This window comes from Euprymna scolopes, chromosome 6, assembly GCF_053919585.1.
Source record: "Euprymna scolopes isolate OS-2025 chromosome 6, ASM5391958v1, whole genome shotgun sequence".
In the NCBI taxonomy this organism is placed as follows: domain Eukaryota; kingdom Metazoa; phylum Mollusca; class Cephalopoda; order Sepiida; family Sepiolidae; genus Euprymna; species Euprymna scolopes.
The window spans coordinates 139,865,694-139,885,855 of NC_136487.1; the positions used below are offsets into that span (position 1 = coordinate 139,865,694).

A 20,162-nucleotide genomic window follows, 5' to 3' on the forward strand; every position below is an offset into this window, starting at 1 on the left:
CGGGAACCCATCGCGTTGCTCCTTCCGATATAATGTATCTTGCCGTCATTAGTTTTCCACGTGATTGAATAATAGATTATCGGTCTGTAATTCCTTGACATATGTCCTCTTTCGGTGTCTCTTTGTATTAATCTGGCTCTTTGGTCATACATCATTATACACCTGTTTCATGGATACATTTTGAGTTCTTTTTCTTTTTTCTTTTTTTTTCTCATTCGTTTTCTTCTTTTTCTCCTTCATTTTCTTCATCTAATTTTTCTTGTTGTTAGTATTATATTAAAATCATTATGAGTATTCATATAAGTCATTAAAAATAAAGTGACAATAAGCTTTCGTAAGATTTCAATACGTTTAGACCCTTTATTGAAGGTGTTTTTTGTGCTCTTCACCCCTCAAGCTTTTCCCCTGACACAGTATTATTATTGGCTTACAAGGAGCTTTCATACAAGTCATCAAAGGAAAGATCTCTCCTTGAAACCAGCGTGTGGTGTTCCTTGGAAGCTGAGTGACCACAAGTCTCCCCAGATTTCCGGTATTCTCCACCTCTTTCGATCATATTTGCAAATAAATTTGCATTATCGCAACAGCTGCTTGCTATTGATTTCTCGTTGGCAGCGGCTATCGGTCTTCACTGGAATTTGAGTGGAATAAGTCTCCCCAAGGTCCCGGCTCTCTTTGTAGATCTGGTTAGTGCTCTCTCCTCGGTCTTTCATTCCTCCTTGAATCTACTTGGCTGTTTAGTCTTTTTTTTTTTAGGAGAGGGCTAGTAATGTGATAATGAGGTGAGGATGGTGGTGGGGTTATTATTATTATTATTATTATTATTATTATTATTATTATTATTATTATTTAGTCACTAGTAATAGTCACAGAAGCCATCATCAACGATCGCTCTTTGAGATTAACTTATGGTATTCCTTGGAGTCTAATTGACAAGTCTCCCCAGATTTAAAGTACTCTCCACCCCTTTCGATAATCATTTGCAAAAGAAATTGCGTTATTACATTGATTGGCAGCGACTATTTGTCTTCACTAGAGTTTGGATGTCAATAAGCCTCCCCAACATCCCAGTTCTCTTTGCACTCATATAGCGGAGGTCTGGCTAGTGCTTTTTCCCCTCAGTTTTTTATCCTCCTTGATCCTCGTTATTTGGTGTGGTACCCATTTATGGTAACACTCACAGAAAAAATGATGGCGGTATCTTATAATTATTCAGTTTCAGTTTTTATGATTCCATGTGATGTTCCTTTGTGTTTTGCGTCTGTAGCAGTTTCTATATGACCGGCTTGTGTGTAGTTTATGTGTGGTGTTAGTCTCCACATTCAAGGGTTTTCTTTAATATTTCTGCAGTTTTCATTATTGGGATTCGTTGTATCTTCTCTGCCATCCCTCTGATTTGTGAGAAAATAAAAATAAAAAAAGGAGATTGCTTACTTGGTGGCGCCGGCCTCGAGGGCGGAATTCTAATCTGAGTGGTTGAGAGAACGAGTCTCTTATAGACTTGGAGGAGTAGGGGGAGGCACTATTCTTCTGTTATAAAAGAATTGTGTCTCTGACTAGCGCCAGTTCTGTTAACGACTTACTGGTGAACGGTTGGCACAAATTAGTTACTCGCTGCTCGCCGTACTACAAAACTTGTTACTCGACCCAGTAGGGGGGGTCGCTTAGGGCATCCTTTGCAACCCCTCGGAGCTTACGCTATCACCGGGTAATCTACTTTACCCTCTAAATAGTTTTTTTTTCCACATCTTGCAAAGGATTTGCTGCTTACTCTTTCGTCGGTTAACTACTGTCATGAACGTCACGAAAGAGCAGCTCCTACGCAGAAGGGAGTCATTGACTCAGAAGATTCAGGGACGACTGAAGATGTGTCGTGATGGAGTTAGGCCATCGGCGTACTCATTCTTAAGGACGGAGATTCAACAATTCATTGTCGAGTTAGAGACTTGTATCACACAGCTGGAGTTAGGCTCCTTTGATGAGAGTACACCTGCCGAGATTGAGGGTGCTTGGCTGCCTCAACTAAAGGATTATTATGAAGACTTGGGCGATTTGGATCAAGCATACCGACAGCCAGAGCCCAGCCCTTACTCAGAATCTGCCTTTGAGTTCTCAAGGGCTTCTGCAACTACCGGGAGAGGTTCTTCCTTCATTGTTAAACCCCCACGTATACAGATCACAGGGCCTACATTTAGCGGACAGGAAATGGAGTCCGACCGCATGAGTTTCAGAAACTTCTTGACTAGGTTTGAGAACTGCGTGATCGGCATGGCCAATGATGCCGAGAGGTTGAACTTCTTGAAGTGTTCACTCTCAGACAGAGCCTTGAGGCTGGTAAATCACCTGAGTTGCACTGACACCAATTACCAGCAAGCCATGGCTATACTGAAGAGGGAGTATCTGGACCTGGATGAAATCATTGACCAAATATTCCAGGATATTCTGGACTATGTACCAAAGAAAGGTGGAGCCCTTTTTGAGCTGGGGGACTTCGTTTCCAGGACGGCATCGCTGTTGGAAGAGCTAGGGAATTCCTTTTCGTGTGACTTTTCTGTGGACGATTCTGGCGGAGCCAGACTGATGGCTAAGATTCTGTTTAGGAAATTTCCTCTCGAACTGAAAGGCGAGATAATAGCGCTAACAAATAGACGGGTGCCACCTTTGTCCTCCATATTGAGACTAACTGGAGAAGCAATAAAGAGATTGCAGATTAAGGGCGGTGTCTCCACTGCAGTTACATCAACAGTAAGACAGAATACGTCTCAAAAGTTTGGTAGGGGGAACGCTATTACTCCTTCTTTTCATGTGGATGTGAACAATGCAACTTCAACCGGGTATTCCCGCACGTTGCCACCCATTCTCTCAGTTACATTCTCTTGTGGACCAAAGACAGTGTCAGTGAATTGCCTACTGGACACGGGTAGCGGGCGGACATATCTGGCGGCAGATGTACTGAGAACTTTGTGCCCAATCGAAACCCTTGGTGTCAATTGTCAGCTGAGATTGTCTACCTTTCTAGGTGAGTGTCAGCGTGGGTTCACAGAGGTAGTCCTGGGAGTTGACTTGGGTTCTGGAAGGACAGTGACATCTCCTGTCTTGGTAGCCGATGGTATGGACTTGTCGGTTCGAGTGGCCAACCTGGAATCTCTATTGCGTGTCTTTCAGGATGCAAAATATGCTTTGGCCGGCCAGTTTGAGACCGGAAAGGATTTAATACCGATCAAGGGAATAATTGGGTTAGACCTGATTGAACACCTGGACTCCTTAAAGCTGATCCCGTGTTTGAATGGATGGGCCTTTGCAACCCCGCCTGGATTGGTCCCGTTTGGAGCAGTGGACTCTTTTTTCTTGGAAGATAAGCCCCTCTCTGAGGTTACTCACCTCTCGTTTAATTCGGTAATGGAACATACCCCCCAGGTCGATTCATCACATTTATGTTTTGTCCTTGAAACACAATCAACATACCTGGATCCCATGGCGGAGTGCTTTCCTGACAGTATGGTACAAAGAGGACTAGAACAAATGTTTACGTTGGAATCTCTGGGGCTTCCCAGTCAGGAGGACTTTTCTGATTACGATAAAGTTCAGATGAAGCGATTTGAGGAAACGGTAGAGCTTCGGGATGGAAGCTATTATGTGGAGCTCCCCTGGCATCACGATAGATTAGCCAGAGTCCCCTCTAATCATGCAACTTCCTTGCATGTTTTAGACCGGGTAGCAGCAAACTTGACTAAAAGAAAAATATATGATGAATATTTGGAGGTGTTTCGTCAGCAACAGGAGGACGGTATAATTGAAGAGATTTTTGTCTCCCCTCAGGAGTTCGACAAATATGTGTGGATACCACATAGACCAGTTTTCAAGTCGGACCCTACGGCAACTACCAGGATAAGACCAGTGTTCAACTGTAGTTTGAAGACAGGAGATGGATTATCGCTGAACGAAGCAGCATATTCTGGCGTTAACTTAACAGGGGACATCTTAAAGTTGTTGCTGGCCTTTAGAGCCAACAATTATGTGCTACTAGCAGACATTCGCCGAGCCTTCCTAATGATTCGGCTTAAGCTGGAGGCGGATAGGAACCGGTTTTGCTTTTTTCTTAAACAAGGAAATTGTTTGCGCTGCTTCCGCTATACCACCTTGATATTCGGGTTTACTTCCAGCCCATTTGTGTTGGGGTGCATCTTAAAATTACATGCGGCAAAATACCCTCAAGATGCTTGCCGCAGAATGATGGAGGACCGGTTTTATGTGGATAACCTTGTGGCATCCGTGGCAGACGCGAGTGAGCTTACTACATTGTATTCCCTTGTTAGAGAGCGTTTGCTGGAAGGGGGCTTTATTATCCAGTCATGCAACTCAAACAGTCAGGCGCTCCGCAATAGGATGAAGGAGGATGGTACTCTAAGTATCCATGAAGAGGAGTGGGAGAGAGTACTGGGCTACCGATACTCCCCACATTCGGAGGAGTTGTATGTCGCTCCGGTAAAGTGCAATCCTGACGTGACAACTAAGAGAGGTGTTCTTTCAGAGTCAGCTAAGGTCTTCGATCCGTTGTCCCTATGTCTCCCGGTTACTATCCGCAGTAGAGTGCTAATCAGGTCCATGTGGAAGAATGGTGCAGGTTGGGATGATCCACTCCAGCCAGCGATCTTGAGCGATTGGAGAGAGCTAGCCAGGGACCTTTCAGGGTTGAGTGATTTCCGTTTTTTGCGCAAGGCGCTTATGGCAGGGCTACCTGGAGATATGTACCTGTTTTGCGACGCGTCCAAGGAAGCATATGGGTTTGCCGTGTATATCGTACAAAATGGTCGGTCATCCTTATTATTTGCGAAAGCTAAGGTGGCACCTATGAAGGACAAGACTTTGCCTGTGTTGGAACTAATGGCCGTTTTCCTCGCCTTCAAGTGTCTCCCCACAATCCTGGACAATTGTGAAGGATTTGTTCCCGAGAATTTGTGTATAGCCACGGATGCACAGGTGGTCTTGTCCTGGATTTTATCTCAAAACATGGCTAGCAAAAATGTTTTTGCAAAAAATAGACTTAAAGACATTCTGCAGATGAAAGTGGAGTTGGAGTCTCGCTATGGCTTGAAGACTCTCTTCAGATATGTTGATAGTACACTCAACCCGGCGGATTTGTTAACAAGAGGATTAACATTGAGAAAGTTCCAATCCAAGATGGAATTTTGGTGTTCAGGCCCTTCCTGGCTATGCGAAGGAATATCTCAATGGCCAGGACAGGATATGCCCTGTTTGAGTGAGATATGCCAGCGAATGACCCGCAGTTCAGCAAATTGTTCCTTGATCCATGATCAAGAGTACACTTCGGCCATACCTTTTCAGAGGTTTTCCTCATTCTCTGGTTTACTGACTGTTACTGCCTTGGTGTTTAAGTTCCTAGCCATCCGATTTAATCAACAATGGGACTACAACTCTAAGGCAGCGATCTACCTTATGAAGACAGTGCAACGGTAAGAATTTCCCGTGGAAGTGGAGTACCTAAAGGAGCCGAGTGGTAAACCCATGCCAGTTAGGGTTCGTGCTCTGGATCTTTTTCTGGACCCTGACGGTTTGATTCGATCTAGGGGAAGAATCAACCAATCTTCCCACTTTGGTTATGAAGTTAAAAACCCCATTCTGATAGGGAAACATCATCCTGTTACCAGACTCATCATTTTAGATTGTCATGAAAGGTGTTGCCACCTTGGAACTGGGTCAACTCTAGCGGAGTTGAGGCGAAGCGGTTATTGGGTCCCGCAGGGTCGACAAGCTGTGAATAAGGTACTGGCTGTTTGTGCCAGATGTAAACGTTATAATTCAACGCCAGTGACGCCGAATGCTGCTGCTGCCCTGCCGTCGCACCGTACCGATTTCAGAGTCCCCTATCAACACACTGGGATTGATTTTACTGGCCATCTTTGGGTGAGTGACGGGAAACGAGATACGAAAATGTACTTGCTCCTGTTCACTTGTTTGAATATCAGAGCAATACACATTGAAGTAGTTCCCAACATGAGCGTACCCTCTTTCTTCCAGGCACTGGTTCGATTTACTAACCGATATGGCGTTCCCGAAACCCTTTATAGTGACAACGCGAAAACGTTTATAGGAAGTGGAAAGATTTTCGATCGTCTCTCTCTTTTTACGGACTATCAAAGAAAATACGGTCCTTGTAAGTTAAAACTTAAAACCATTCCCTTGTTCTCTCCTTGGTATGGAGGAACATGGGAGCGATGTATCAAGACCATGAAGAATTGCCTATTTAAGATTCTTGGCAGGGGTAGATTGGATTACTTTACCCTTCTGACAGTGTTATCGGATATTCAGAGGTCTGTTAATAACCGGCCTCTTACTTACCAGGTGTCAGCCGACAAAAATGCTACTCCAATTACCCCTAATATGTTCCTTAAGCCCAATCAGAGCCCCGGGCTATTGATACGACTGGATAGAGAGGATAGAACAACCTTGTTGCCTCCCAGCAGGGAGAGGCTAATTCAAACCTTGGAACTTAGGGACCAATGTCTGACAGATTTCCACAAACTATGGTATGAGGAGTACCTGCTAGAGCTGGGAAGGAAGATTCCTGGTCGATCCCGACTCAGTACAAGAACCCGCCTCCAGAAGGATGATGTTGTGCTGATTAAGAGTCCTTTGAAACCCAGACCGTTTTGGGTCTTAGGAACTATTACTGAACTGATTCCAGGCCATGATGGTGTCGTTAGAGCAGCACGTGTACAAAAAGGGGAGGGCTTGGAGGAAGTACATTCCCTGAAACATCTGTACCCCTTAGAGCTTTCTAGGACTCCTGAAGGACCTCCTGTTGCGGAGGGAGGGGAGACGTTGGATTCACCCCCTAGTGTTGAAGAGCAGGTCTGGTTGTGTCCCCTGTGCAGCTCTCCGCAGCAGAATCAGAATATGATCGGGTGTGACTCGTGCGACGATTGGTACCATTTCCGATGTGTCGGTATCGACTCAGAACCTCCCAACAGGCAAAAGTGGTATTGCCCAGAATGTGCGCCCCTTAAAAAACGACGGGGTAGACCTAGCCTGCTGCCTGCTTGATTGATATCTGGACTGATCGACTACTGCTATATTGTACTAACAGTTGTTTTTTGATTAAGTATTTTGGTGGTCTGTCATTTTTATGTAACTTTTTCTTTTTCTTTTCTCTCTTCTACCTTTTGTTTTTTTTTCTCGTTTTTGTCGGGAGTGTGTGAGAAAATAAAAATAAAAAAAGGAGATTGCTTACTTGGTGGCGCCGGCCTCGAGGGCGGAATTCTAATCTGAGTGGTTGAGAGAACGAGTCTCTTATAGACTTGGAGGAGTAGGGGGAGGCACTATTCTTCTGTTATAAAAGAATTGTGTCTCTGACTAGCGCCAGTTCTGTTAACGACTTACTGGTGAACGGTTGGCACAAATTAGTTACTCGCTGCTCGCCGTACTACAAAACTTGTTACTCGACCCAGTAGGGGGGGTCGCTTAGGGCATCCTTTGCAACCCCTCGGAGCTTACGCTATCACCGGGTAATCTACTTTACCCTCTAAATAGTTTTTTTTCCAATCTTTATCGTTCTTTTTTCAAAGTTTGCCGGTGTCGTTCCTAGCGCTCCTACTATTAGTGGGGTTATCTTTACTTTCTTCATTTTCTATATCCTTTTGAGCTTGCTGGCCAGCTTGCGTATCTGCTCCGCCTCTCAGTCTCCTTGATTTTGTCTCTGTGTTCTGCTGGAACGGCAAAATCTACAATCTTCTTTTTAACTATTATGACATCCGGTCTTCTTGCTTGCGTGGTTTTATCCGTTTGTATATCAATATCCTATAAGATACTGTGGTTTTCATTTTCCAGTACTGGTACCGGTTTGTGTTTGTACCATTTGTTTGTGTATTTAATATGCAATTATTTGCTTAACTGCCAGTGTACTGCCTTTCTCACTCGATTATTCTTTTTGTGCTAGTTTGCTCCATTCACTTATTACGTGGTTTGTTGTTTCGTCTCTTTTTTTTGTGTGTGTCTTGTCGATTTTTGTGTTGATATGGTCGATTATAAATGCGTTATCTTGTGAAGCTATTATTAGTGACTCAGTTTCCCTGTTTAAGTTTTATTTTTTGTAGCCATTCCAAAGATTTTTCGTTAGCCTGATTATTTGTAATCCTTAGGGATCATCCATGTAGCTTTTTCTTTTCCCATTTGACTTCCCTTGTTTTATTCCTCGTCGCTTTTTCTATCTTGTTTGTTTCTTCCTTGTCTCTCTGCTGCAGTAATTATTTATTCAGTGTTCTGCATTATGTATTTTTCTCATTTATTTTTTTATTATTTATGCAGTTTTCTATACAGAGCAGCTCTCTTCCTCCGTGTTTATTTTTCACATACAGTCGGTCAATATCATCCTCCAGGTGTAGTGCATTATGCATCGTCATGTGATTCATGGTCTTCTGGTCGAGGTTCCTTAGTTCTTCTTTAGTTCAGCTTATAAACGATCCAGAGTATCTTATTAGTGACACTGCACACGTGTTTATTCCTTTAATTAGGTTTCGGCTATTTAATTTATTTTCGAAGAGTTTTCTTGTTCGTCTGAGGTATTACTTTTCTTATTTTCTCTTTTATTCCGTTGTTTTCATCGCGTTGTCGTCGTCTTCTTCTTCTTCTTCTTCTTCTTCTTATTATTATTATTATTATTATTATTATTATCATCATTATTCATTAGGAGTTCTCACTCATGCCATCATCGGGGATTGCTTATTGACAACAACCGGTGATGTTCGTTGGAGTTTGGGTGACAACAAATCTTCCTAGATTCTCAATATTTTCTTATTTCGATAATCTTTGTAAACGTCATTGTTTCACAACAAGGACGATTAGCATTCTAATAAGCCTCCCCAGAGCCCCAGACCAATGCGTACTCATTTAGTGGAGGTCTGTTTAGTGTTTTCTCTTCTTGATCTTTCCATATTCCTCGACATTGTTTTGACAATTTAGTGTGTAGCCAGTTGATGTCAGCACTATTTGTTTTGGATGGAAATTAACTTACAATTATACACTTTACGTTTTCTTGTTTTTATGTGTTGTTCCTTTATTTCCTTTGATTCTTCTTGCAGTTATATATGGCGAGTTTTCGTTTGTAGCGCATATTTCTGCATAGTTTCTGCATTCAAGGCTTTTCTTTAACATTTCGACCGTTTTCATTATTGCCATTCGTTGTATCGTATCAGCCATCTCCCAGATTCCAATTTCTTCTATTCTTTTTTGAAGTTTTTTGGAATCGTTCCTAGTACCGTTACGATTATTGGTGTTATTGTGGCTTTCTTCATTTTCTATATGTCTTTGAACTCTCTGGCCAGTTCCGTATATTTGCTCCCCTTCTCCGTTTCCTTGATATTCCCCCTGTGGTTTGTTGAAAAGGCGAAATTTAGAATATGACGGGGTGTTTTCTTACTTGTTAACTATAATAGTGTCTGGTTTCTTTGCTTAAATATATTTGTTTGCTGCAGGTTTGTACTTGTACCATTTGTCTGTGTGTTCAAGATGCATTTATTTGCATAATTCCCAGGATACTTGCTTCCATCCCTGGACATGTCTCTTGTTATTTTCTTCATGGGCTAATTTGCCTCTATTCACTTACGAGATTTCTCGGTTCGTCCCTTTGTCCGCATAATCTGCATTTTTTGTTGTCTTGTAGATCTTTGCTTTGATAGAGCTAGTTATAATCGCGTTATCTTATGCTGATGTTATTAGTGATTCAGTTTTTCTATAGAAATTTCAAGTAGGAACGGCACCAGAAAGTAATAGATCGACAAAAACTACATGTAGAATTAGATTCTTTTCATAGCCCTTTTAAAGTGTTTAATTGAGTCTTATCTTTTTATATCCTTATGAATTGTCTGTGTAGCTATTTTTCTGTCGATTTTTTTCTTATCTTATTAATTGCCTCTCTGTTCTCTGCTTTGTTTATTTTTAAAATGTTCCGTTGCTGCGGTGTTTAACCTTTCTGTGTTTTGCCTTATGTAATTTTCTGATTTTTTTGTATCATTTATAGTCTTCTAGACATACCAATCCTCTTCTCCCGTTTTTCCCTTTCACGCAGAATCATTCACCATCTATCTTTGGGTCTAATTTACTGTGCATTATTTCCTGGGCTTCTGGTCGAAATGCCTAAGTTCTTCACTCGAACCTATGAACAGTCCAAAGTATCTTATTAATGATTTTACCCATATCTTTATTTTTTTTTTATTAGATTTCTTAAGCATAATTTAGTTTCTATGAGTTTCCTTCTTCTTCGTAGGTATTCTTTTATAATTTTCTCTTTCATTTCTGTTTATTTTATAGTGTCTTTTTTTTTTTACACAGTGATCACCACTTATCAAGGCCCGGAAGCCACTCAGGGATAAGGCTTATTGCAAGTACATTAGGTTAGTGTGGAGATTTGATGAAGTGTTTACTTAAGGGGGCGGTTCATTAGGAATTTGTTAACATTGGACTTGAAGACATCCAAGTTGTAGTCCGGTGGGAAGCAGGCAGATGAAACAGAGTTCCACAGGCGTGCAGTTCTAAGAAAGAAGCTTTGCTCATGGAATCCGCGTTTTGATTTAGGCACAGATATAGAGTGGGGGCAATTTTTCACAGTGAATTCAGCTAGACGGGTGTTTTTCGTGAAAGATTGGCGAGGGGGGACCAGAGATTGGAGTTCAGACGAGCACCTGCCATGGAAATAACGATAAAACAAGGATAGGCTTGCAACGTCTCTTCTGTGGGAGAGAGGTTGCAGGGCAGAGAAAAGGGCATCCCCCACTAAGCCACGAAGTCTATTTTGTACTCTGTCAAGGCAGGATAGGCTGTTTTTAGCAGCTCCTGCCCAGATATGGCAACAGTATTCCATCCTTGGACGTACTTGGCTTTTATATAGATAGAGAATTGCATCAGTAGTGAGATATCTTCTGGAGCGTTAGAAGGATCTCACCATCTTTCCAGCGACCTTGGTAACAGACTTGATGTACGTGTTCCATTTCAGATCAGGAGTAAAGGTCAAACCCAGAAGCTTGTCAAAACACGGGGCCTCACCCAGACGAGAGCCATCCATCACAATTGATGCCAGATGGGGATCAGAGCGTTGATGATGTAAGGATAGGAGTTTGGTTTTGGATGCATTAAAGGTAACCAGCCACATCTTCCCCCACTGAACCACGCGCTCGAGATCAGAGGAGAGAGAATCAGAGAGAACTTTGTCATTTACAGCCTTTGATGTGTTGCCGTAGATGGTCGTGTCATCAGCATAGATGTCAACGAATTATTTAAGTATGTGTTTAGGGAGGTCATTGATGTAGATTAGGAAGAGAGTTGAGCCCAGGATTGACCCCTGAGGGACTCCAGCATTTATATTGCAGGCCTCCGATTTTTGTCCATCTACCACTACTCTTATGAGCCTATCGGAGAGAAATGATTTAATGATTGAGAAATCTCGGCATCGGCCGCTCCACAAAACTCCTCCTTTCTGCGATCTACGGCTCTAATATTGTTGATTCCATTCCAAAAGTCGGTGACACTTCTAGTGACACGCGTAGTAGTATAGCCACTATCAACAAGGACTCTAGCAAGCTTTCCATTAACAGTGACCACTATCTGTGACAACACACCCTAACATACCTTTCCAGTATTAAAAGGTTTACTACTGGTGCAACAGCACCCCTTTACTCGTTTCCCGGCTGTTTCGCCAGTTCGTGTATTTGCTCCGCTTTACCGTCTCCTTGATCTTCTCTCTGTGGTCTGCTGGAACGGAAAAATCTACAAACTGGCAGGACTTTTCTATCTTGTTGTCTATAATGACATCCGGTTTTCTTGTTTGGATTGGTTTATTTGTTTGTATATCCATGTCCCATAGGATTTTTGGCTTTCAATTTCCAGTATTGATGCCAGGTTTGTGCTTGTACTATTTACTATTGTTTGCTTAATTGCCAGTGTACGCCGTTCCGCACTTGATCGTGAATATTTTTACATTTTTAGGCTAGTTTGCTGCATTCACTCATTATGTGGTTTATTGTTTCGTATCTTTTATTACAGAGTTTGCATTTGCCGTTTTCTTGTATCTTGTCAATCCTTGCTTTGATGTGGTTGATTCTAATCGTGTTATATTGTGCGGCTGATTCAGTTTACCTGTTTCAGTTTCTTTTTGTAACCATTTCCAAGTGATTTCGTTAGCCTCATCTTTTGTAATTCTTATGAATCGTTTGTTTAGCTTTCTTTCCTCGTTTTATTCCTCGTTTCTTTTTTCTATCTTATCTGTTTCTTCAGTGTTTCTTGCTGCGATTATTATTCTTTCAATGTTGTGCATTATGTATTTATCTAATTCCTTGTTTGTGTTATTTATATTGTCTTCTATACAAACCATCCTTCTTCCTCCGTCTTTCCATTTCACATAAATTCAGTCAGTATCATCTTTTGGGCTTAGTGCATTGTGCATTTGTGTTCGTTACAACTCTACTTTCAACCGGGTCGTTGTTTGTTTCGTTTACCACACTTTTTTCTTCTACATCTTCTTTTACACACGTCCGTTCGCTTTAGTGACTAAAAATCGTCTGTCCTCCCCCTTTCCTTTCCTCGTTATTTATGGAACAAGGGTACGAGATTCTCCGAGATTCTCCGAGATTCCCCCAGATTCCACGAGACTTTTTTCCACATAAAAGCCTGCGGGCGCTATCTTGATTCTCAGTTTGTGCTCTGCAGACACAAACGCGCAGCCGCTTTAACGGTAAGCCACTTCTTTCTCTACAGCATTGTTATGAGTTCTCTGGTATTCTGGTCGAGATCCTTTGGCTCGACCTATAAATGGTCCAGAGTATCTTATTCGTGACATTGCCCATATGTTTATACCTTTAATTAAGTTTCTATTAGATAGTTTAGTTCCGAGGAGGTTTCTTGTTTTTCTGAAGTATTCTTTTCCAATTTTTTCTTTCATTTCTGTTACTTTGATGTTGTCTATTTCCAGAATTCCCAAGTATTTGCAACTATCATGTTGATCGTGTCTTTATCTCAGTTTGATTGGGTAGTACCATATATTCCGCTTCTTTCAGCTTTCCTCTCCTCATGATCAGGAGTGCGCACTTTTCCATACCGAATTCCATTAGAATATCCTGGATAAAGATTCTCGTTGTGTTTATTACCGTCTCTAGTTCTGTCTATGTTTTTACAAACAGTTTCAGATAATCCATGTATATTAAGTGGTTCATTCTTCATCTGCATTAGTGAACTTGTTTGGCATTTTCTTAGTTTGTTGTTCAGGAGCATCATGGCTATGGTAAACAGTAGTTGTAATAAGGAATCATCTCAGAAAATCACTCTTTATATTTTAATGTCAGTTACGTATTGTCTATAAGCTGTCAGTTTAAGTCTCCATGTTCTCGTTGCATTTTTTATCAAATTGATAATCTTGCCAAATATGTTGGACATTCTTAGGCATTCTATTATTCATATTTGCGGGATCCTGTTATACGCTTTCTTGTAGTCTATCCATTTTATTGCTATATTCTCTCTTTTTTTATATTTTTATCTCCTTCAGGATCTTTTAGTCTATGTATAATAGGTTATGTGTTCCGCTTTTTCCTTTCTGGCATCCATTCTGTTCCGCTGTGAGTAGTTTGCGATTATGGAGGGAATGATAAATATGTCCCCTTAGGTTGGCTGTTAGTATTTTTACATTGTAGGTAAACATTTTATTGGCCGGTAGTTACTAAAATGTTTCCTTCTTCCGCTCCCTTTTACACCCATTCTGGCGCGTCTGCTTCATAAATACATCTTTTCAGGTTCTGAATTAGTCTTTTATATAGTGCTGTAAAATTTTAACACGTATTCCGTCGTGGCGGGGTTCTCTTCAGTTTCAGGGTTGTATTTTATGTTTCCTTGCTGTTTTCTTTCTCTGTCCCTTCGCTGATTTACTGTGACTCTTTCTTCATGTTTTTCAGCCATTCGGTATCTCTATTATCATCACCTTGTCGCTGTTCCGATATCAGTGGCGTTTTGTTTCTGTTGTGTTCGTGTTTCAGCTCCGTTCGATAGAATTGGCTTTAATTTTTTTCAAAGATCCTGTTTTGATTGCACTGTTCACATTTGTATCTGTATCGTCTTAATCTTGCTTTCTTTTGTTGATATTTTTTGTTTCAATTCTTCCTGTTTATTGTTGAGCCTCTCCCCGTTAGTTACATTTCTATTCTTCATCCTCTTCTACTTTTCTTCTTGTTTATCGCTTTGACTTAATTTTTTAAAGTTTGGGTTTCCAGTCTCACTTCTCATCCAGGTTTTGTGAGTCCATTTTCTTTCCCTGTCTTTTTACTACTTTCAACTTCATACTTACTGTCTTAGCACCTGCATAAAATAATTTTAAGGTTTGTAATGGTATCTGTTGAGATGCATGGCAAGAGCTTGTTTAACTTCTTTCTGTTTCAGCTTTTAATTTCTTCCACTTTTGATTTCTTAATGATAGAAGCTTTGTTTTTTCTCACTCGTTGCCTGTTTCCTACTTCAGCTATTCATTCTCGTTAGTTCTGTTGTTTAATAAATTTCAATCTCCGTGTTTCTTGCGTCCGAGTTTTGCTTGTCTTCTACATCTGGAGTTTCTATGTACGCGGTTCAAGAAAAGGTTGTTTATTGGTCTATTCTATCATTTGCCTTTTGTTGTATTTTACTCAGTTCTAGATTTGAAAGCCAACTTCTTTTGAGAGTAATTTCGCTGTCCGCAATTCTTTATCATTATTATTATTATTATTATTATTATTATTATTATTATTATTATTATTATTATTATTATTATCATTATTATTATTATTATTATTATTATCATCATTATTATTATTATTATTATTATTATTGGCTCACATGGAGCTTTCACACAAGTCAACAACCGATCGGTTTGGAGACCTGTGGTGTTCTCTGGAAGCTGAGTGACAACAAGTCTCCCCAGACGTCCAGCTCCCTCCACCTTCTTCGATAGCATTTGCAAATAAATCTGCGTCATCGAAACAGCCGCATACCATTGATTTCTCGCTGGTAGTGGCCATTGGTTTGTACTGGAATTTGAGTGGCACTAAGCCTCCCCACGATCCCAGTTCTCTTCGCGCTTGTCCAGCGGAGGTCTGGCCAGCGCTCTCTCCCCGGCCTTTCCATCCTCCTTGACCCTTCACGGTTCTATGGTATCACTTTTCTATTGGGGGACGGTGATGAGACAATGGGGGATGCATGATGGTGGTGTAGAACTTGTTGATATGCAGCTTCGGCGTTCTTCATTCCCTGTAACGCTTCTTTGTTATATCGTCTTGTGTTATTCCCCACATTCTAGGGTTTTCCTTAATATTTCAGCCGTTTTCTTTATCGTTAGGCGTTGTATTTTTGCAGTTATTCCTCTGATTCCAATTTCTGACATTCTTTTTTCAAAGTTTTTTGGAATTGTTCCTAGTGCTCCTACTATTATTGGTACTATTTTGATTTTCTTCATCATCCAAATCCCTTTTAACTCTCTGGCTAGCTCTGTGTATTTGCTTCGTTTCTCCTTTTCTTTCATGCTCACCCTGTGAGTCGTTTGCACAATTCCCAATTACTATATGGTTTATCGTTTCGACTCTCTGTCCACATAGTCTGCATTTGCTGTTTTCTTGTGTTTTATCGATCCTTGCTTTGATATGGTTGGTTCTTATCGAATTATCTTGTGCTGCAGTTATTAGAGATTTAGTTTCTCGGTTTATATGTCCTTTTCGTATCCATGTTCAGGTGTTTTCGTTATTCTAATCTTTTGTCACTCTTATGAATCTTCCGTTGAGTTGTTTCTCTTCCCATTTCTTTTTTCTCGTTTTGTCGTTTGTCTCTCTGTTTTCTGTTTTGTTGTTTTTTTCGGTGTCTCTCGCTGCCATAATTATCCTTTCAGTGTTTTGCATTATGTATTTTTCTAGTTCTTTTTTTGTATCCTTCACACAGTCTTCTATACAGATCAGTCCTCTCCCGCCGTCTTTCATTTTCACGTAGAGTCTGTCAGCATCGTCCTTTGGGTGTAGTGCATTATTCATGGTCATGAGTTTCCTGGTTTTCTGGTCGAGTTGTCTTAGTTCTTTTGTCCACCCAATAAACGGTCAAGAGTATCTTACTAATGATACTGCCCATGTATTTATACCTTTTATTAGGTTTCTGCTATATAATTTCGTTTCCAGGAGTTTTCTTGTTTTCCTGGGGTATTCCTTTCCAATTCTCTCTTTCATTTCTGTTGCTATGATGGTGTCCGCTTTCAGAATTCCCAAGTATTTATATGTGTCTTGTTCCCCTAGTGCCGTCATTTCTGTTTGATTGAGTAGTTCCATGCTTTCTGTCCTTTCCAGTTTTCCCTTTCTTATAACTAGTAATGCACACTTTTCCATTCCAAATTCCATTTGGATATCTTGGCTTAAGATCCTGGTAGTGTTAATTAGTGTCTCTAGCTCCTTTTCGGTCCTTGCAAAAAGTTTCAGATCGTCCATGTACATCAGGTGGCTCATTTTTTCTCTGTATTGGAGAACTTGTAACTGGCTTGGCACTTTCTCAGAATACTGTTCAAGGGCATCATGGCTATGATGAACAGTAGTGGTGATAGTGAGTCTCCTTGAAAGATGCTTCTTTGTGTGTTAATTTCTGTTATGTGTTGTCCATTGGCTGTCAATTTCAGTCTACATGTTTTCATTGCATTTTCTAATTATTATTATTATTATTATTATTATTATTATTATTATTATTATTATTATTATTATTGTTGTTGTTGTTGTTGTTGTTGTTATTATTATTCATTTATTTATTTATCTATTTCTTTATTTATTCATTCATGTATTTGCTATGTGTGTGCTTACAGGATGTCATTCAAAATAAGAAATTCAAAAAAATTGCCGGAAGTAAAAACTGTTACCCAACCAGAGACGGAATTGCGACCCCCGGATGGTGGTTGGGGTTGGGCCGTATGCTTTGCTGCTTTTATGACTAATTTTACGATAACCGGAATAACAAGTTCAAATGGTGTAATACTTTTAGCACTGCTTGACCTTTACAATGAATCAATTTCCAAAACCTCGATTATTGGGTCAATAATGACTGGCGGTTCGATGTTTGGTGGTAAGTATATTTGAAAAAAAAATCTGTAAAGTATATAAAATATGTAAATAAAATATGTAAATAAAATGTGTAAATAAAATGTGTAAATAAAAGGGCAAGGTGTATTTGAGTGTGTGTTATGTTAAAACGAATACAAAACTACATTTATACAAATAAATTATCATTTCGTACGATATGCAGAATAAGCAGGTACATAGTTCTCGATTTATACAATAACAAAGACAATGAAAACATTTTGTTTAAATTTACTTCTAAATAAATTTACAATATTACCGGCGAAAAAAAAAAAAAAAAAAAAAAAAAAAAAAAAACAAAGCTTGCCAGCACTTCTGATTGCCAAGGTCGCTGGAAAAGTGGTGGGGTTCTTCTACCGCTCCAGTAGATATCTTACTCCGAAAAAATAACAAAGCTTTCCAGTACTTCTGACTTTAACATTCGGATCATAATAATAATTTCAGTATCTTTTTATATGACCACATGTGTAACTAAGTGAATCGGTTGTATTATTATTATTATTATTATTATTATTATTATTATTATTATTATTGTTATTGTTATTGTTATTATTGTTGTTGTTGTTGTTGTTTTTTTTTTATTATTATTATTATTATTATTATTAAATCTGCAAATAATTTAATAATTTTGATGAATTTGGCACAATAGTAAGACAGCTCGATAATGAGCTGGGAGATCAGGTTTCAATTCTCGATCAAGTCATATCAAAGACTTAAAAATGTACTTGATGTTTCTCATTATTAAAATCTTAGAATCAAAAGTGAGAAATCCTGGGAAACAACAGACATATTCCCTTAAACTTCGGTGTAGTAGTAATGAACTAAGAAGCCTTCGGATAGCCCTTGACTATGATTGACCACGTTAATTTTTACTTTTATATCTACTTTTATTTTAAATATTTTTCTCAAAAAATAAGAAAGAGAAATAGGAGGAGACAATATCTTATGAAGACGACACTGCGACAATGTCTGTTACACAGGTGTGCCCATTGCTAGCACAGAGCCATGACTTTCGTTAGTTAATTCTGTTTGATCGAAAATGACATATATTTTAATGCAATCGCGACGTACAAAAAATGTTAAGATGTCGATAGCGAATAATAATTTAATAAATTTAACACATTTTGCATAATAGTAAAAGTATATGTTAATAAGTTAAGAGACTATGTTCAAATTCTTGGTCAAAACATACGAAAGATTTAAAAAATATACTTGATGCGACTTACTAAATACTCAAAATCATAAGGTAAGAATTAAGATTTAGTAGGTTATCCTGAGAATAGAGTTGCGCCTTTCCTTACTCCTCGAGGTAGTAACTAATGGAAAGGAAGCCTTCGGTTTTGATCGAATACTTTAATTTGTAATTTTATATCTGTTCTTATCTATATGAAAAAAACAGTACATGTATGTATGTATGCGTTTGTGTGAAAATATTTAACCAATAAACTCTTAAACCACAGATTAGATAACACGGGAACTAACAGGAAATAGTAATTATACACCAAGGATTGTCTATAACGAGTAAAATCTTTGTTAGGATGGATGAATAACGCGTATAGAAATATATCAGCAAGTTGAAATGCAAAATGTTCATTTCAACTTGCCGACATATTTTTATTAATTTTGCATATGCGCAAATTCATTCATAACTTGAAGTGGTATAGTTTTAAATCTTTCAAATTTATCCACTGATATCTCAAACAGTAGGAAACGTAGCTGTGGCGCTAAATGTTTTTGTATCGATTCTAGCTGATGACACCCAAGTCTATTTTTTTACTTTTGAAATCAGCACTATATATTAAATAAAATATAATGTTCAATAGAGAATTGGGTATGTAATAATAAATATAAAATATGATTAATTAAAATATATTAAAGCGCATTTTATGCCCCTGCTAGTTATTTTATTTTTGTATAATGAGAGAGAAAGAGAAATGTTATAAGGGACATAACTATGTATCGAACCGGATATGAAACAGTATATAAAAGAGCTACCATTTTAAGGTAGGGGCGTCTTGTCTTGTTTCCAGTCTAGTCTTACGTTTTAGTCTTGCAGTCTTGCTCTGCAGCCTTGCGCCCTAGCAGTCTCGCGTCTTCCACTCTACAAGTGTACTCCGGTTAACCAAGCTTCCCAGAGACGAGCGTTTAGCTCTCACACGCTAAGTTCCTTTTTCTTTACCTTCATTTACATTTATCTAACTTCAAAAGCAAGTAGCCATTTTGTATTTGTATTATTTCGAAGTACTATTAAACTTTCTTTTGTTACGCCTCCAACTCGGCATATTTTGTCATATTATTATATACCGTTGAAACAGGATATAACAAGAAGGAAAGAATTTTCGTGAAAACGCTAATGCGCAAAAGAATGACATTCACTATTTTACCAACCGACAGCATCTGCAAGAGACGTATGTCGATGACGTGGGCAGAGATCTCATTTTAAGAAGGGTTGGAGTTTAAGGATTTCTGTTCACAGATGACAACAGTAGAAACAATTGCACTACAACCTAATCTAAATTTAGTTTTTCGTGACCATTATTTGTTCATTAATGAACAGTTTAAATTGATTTACAAACTGTAAACGAAAAAACAAGATAAAAGTGAAGGAAGACAAAAACTCGACTGCATAAACCGATGTTTAATTATCTGACAATCTCATATGTAAATATAATTAGAAATGATTTGTATAAATATCGATCCAAAGAAGACATGTAGCCACTTGACGTAAGGAGTTAAAAAAAAACGAAAAATACAATTTAAAGTTAAAAAAAACAATTTTTTTAGTGATCCCCATAATTTTGTTAGCGATCCCTATAATTTTTACAACTATTATTTACTTATATGCTATTTTTCTATTTTTATTTATCCTCCTATAAAAGTATACTTCAATCTTTATAGATATCTTTTATTTTAATATTTTTATATTTTTTTAATATTTCATAATATATACATTCATTATTTCTAATCAAAATATACTTAAGCCAGCTTTTAATTATATTTTGTATTTTGTATTTTGTATAATGCTGATGCTTCTCCTCT

At 38.9% G+C, this 20,162-nt stretch overlaps 2 protein-coding genes across 2 annotated transcripts in view; both read left to right on the top strand.

The window, feature by feature from the left end:
- The window catches only part of LOC145278257 (monocarboxylate transporter 9-like), a 96,346-nt gene extending 83,265 nt beyond the window's left edge, over positions 1-13,081 (top strand). The window contains exon 5 of the mRNA XM_080130548.1: positions 12,980-13,081. Coding sequence (XP_079986674.1) covers positions 12,980-13,081 — 102 coding nt within the window. The remainder of the gene's footprint in view (positions 1-12,979) is intronic.
- A 3,772-nt stretch (positions 13,082-16,853) lies between these two features.
- Positions 16,854-20,162, top strand: part of LOC145278258 (monocarboxylate transporter 9-like) — a 56,271-nt gene continuing 52,962 nt past the window's right edge. The window contains exon 1 of the mRNA XM_080130549.1: positions 16,854-17,109. Coding sequence (XP_079986675.1) covers positions 16,854-17,109 — 256 coding nt within the window. The remainder of the gene's footprint in view (positions 17,110-20,162) is intronic.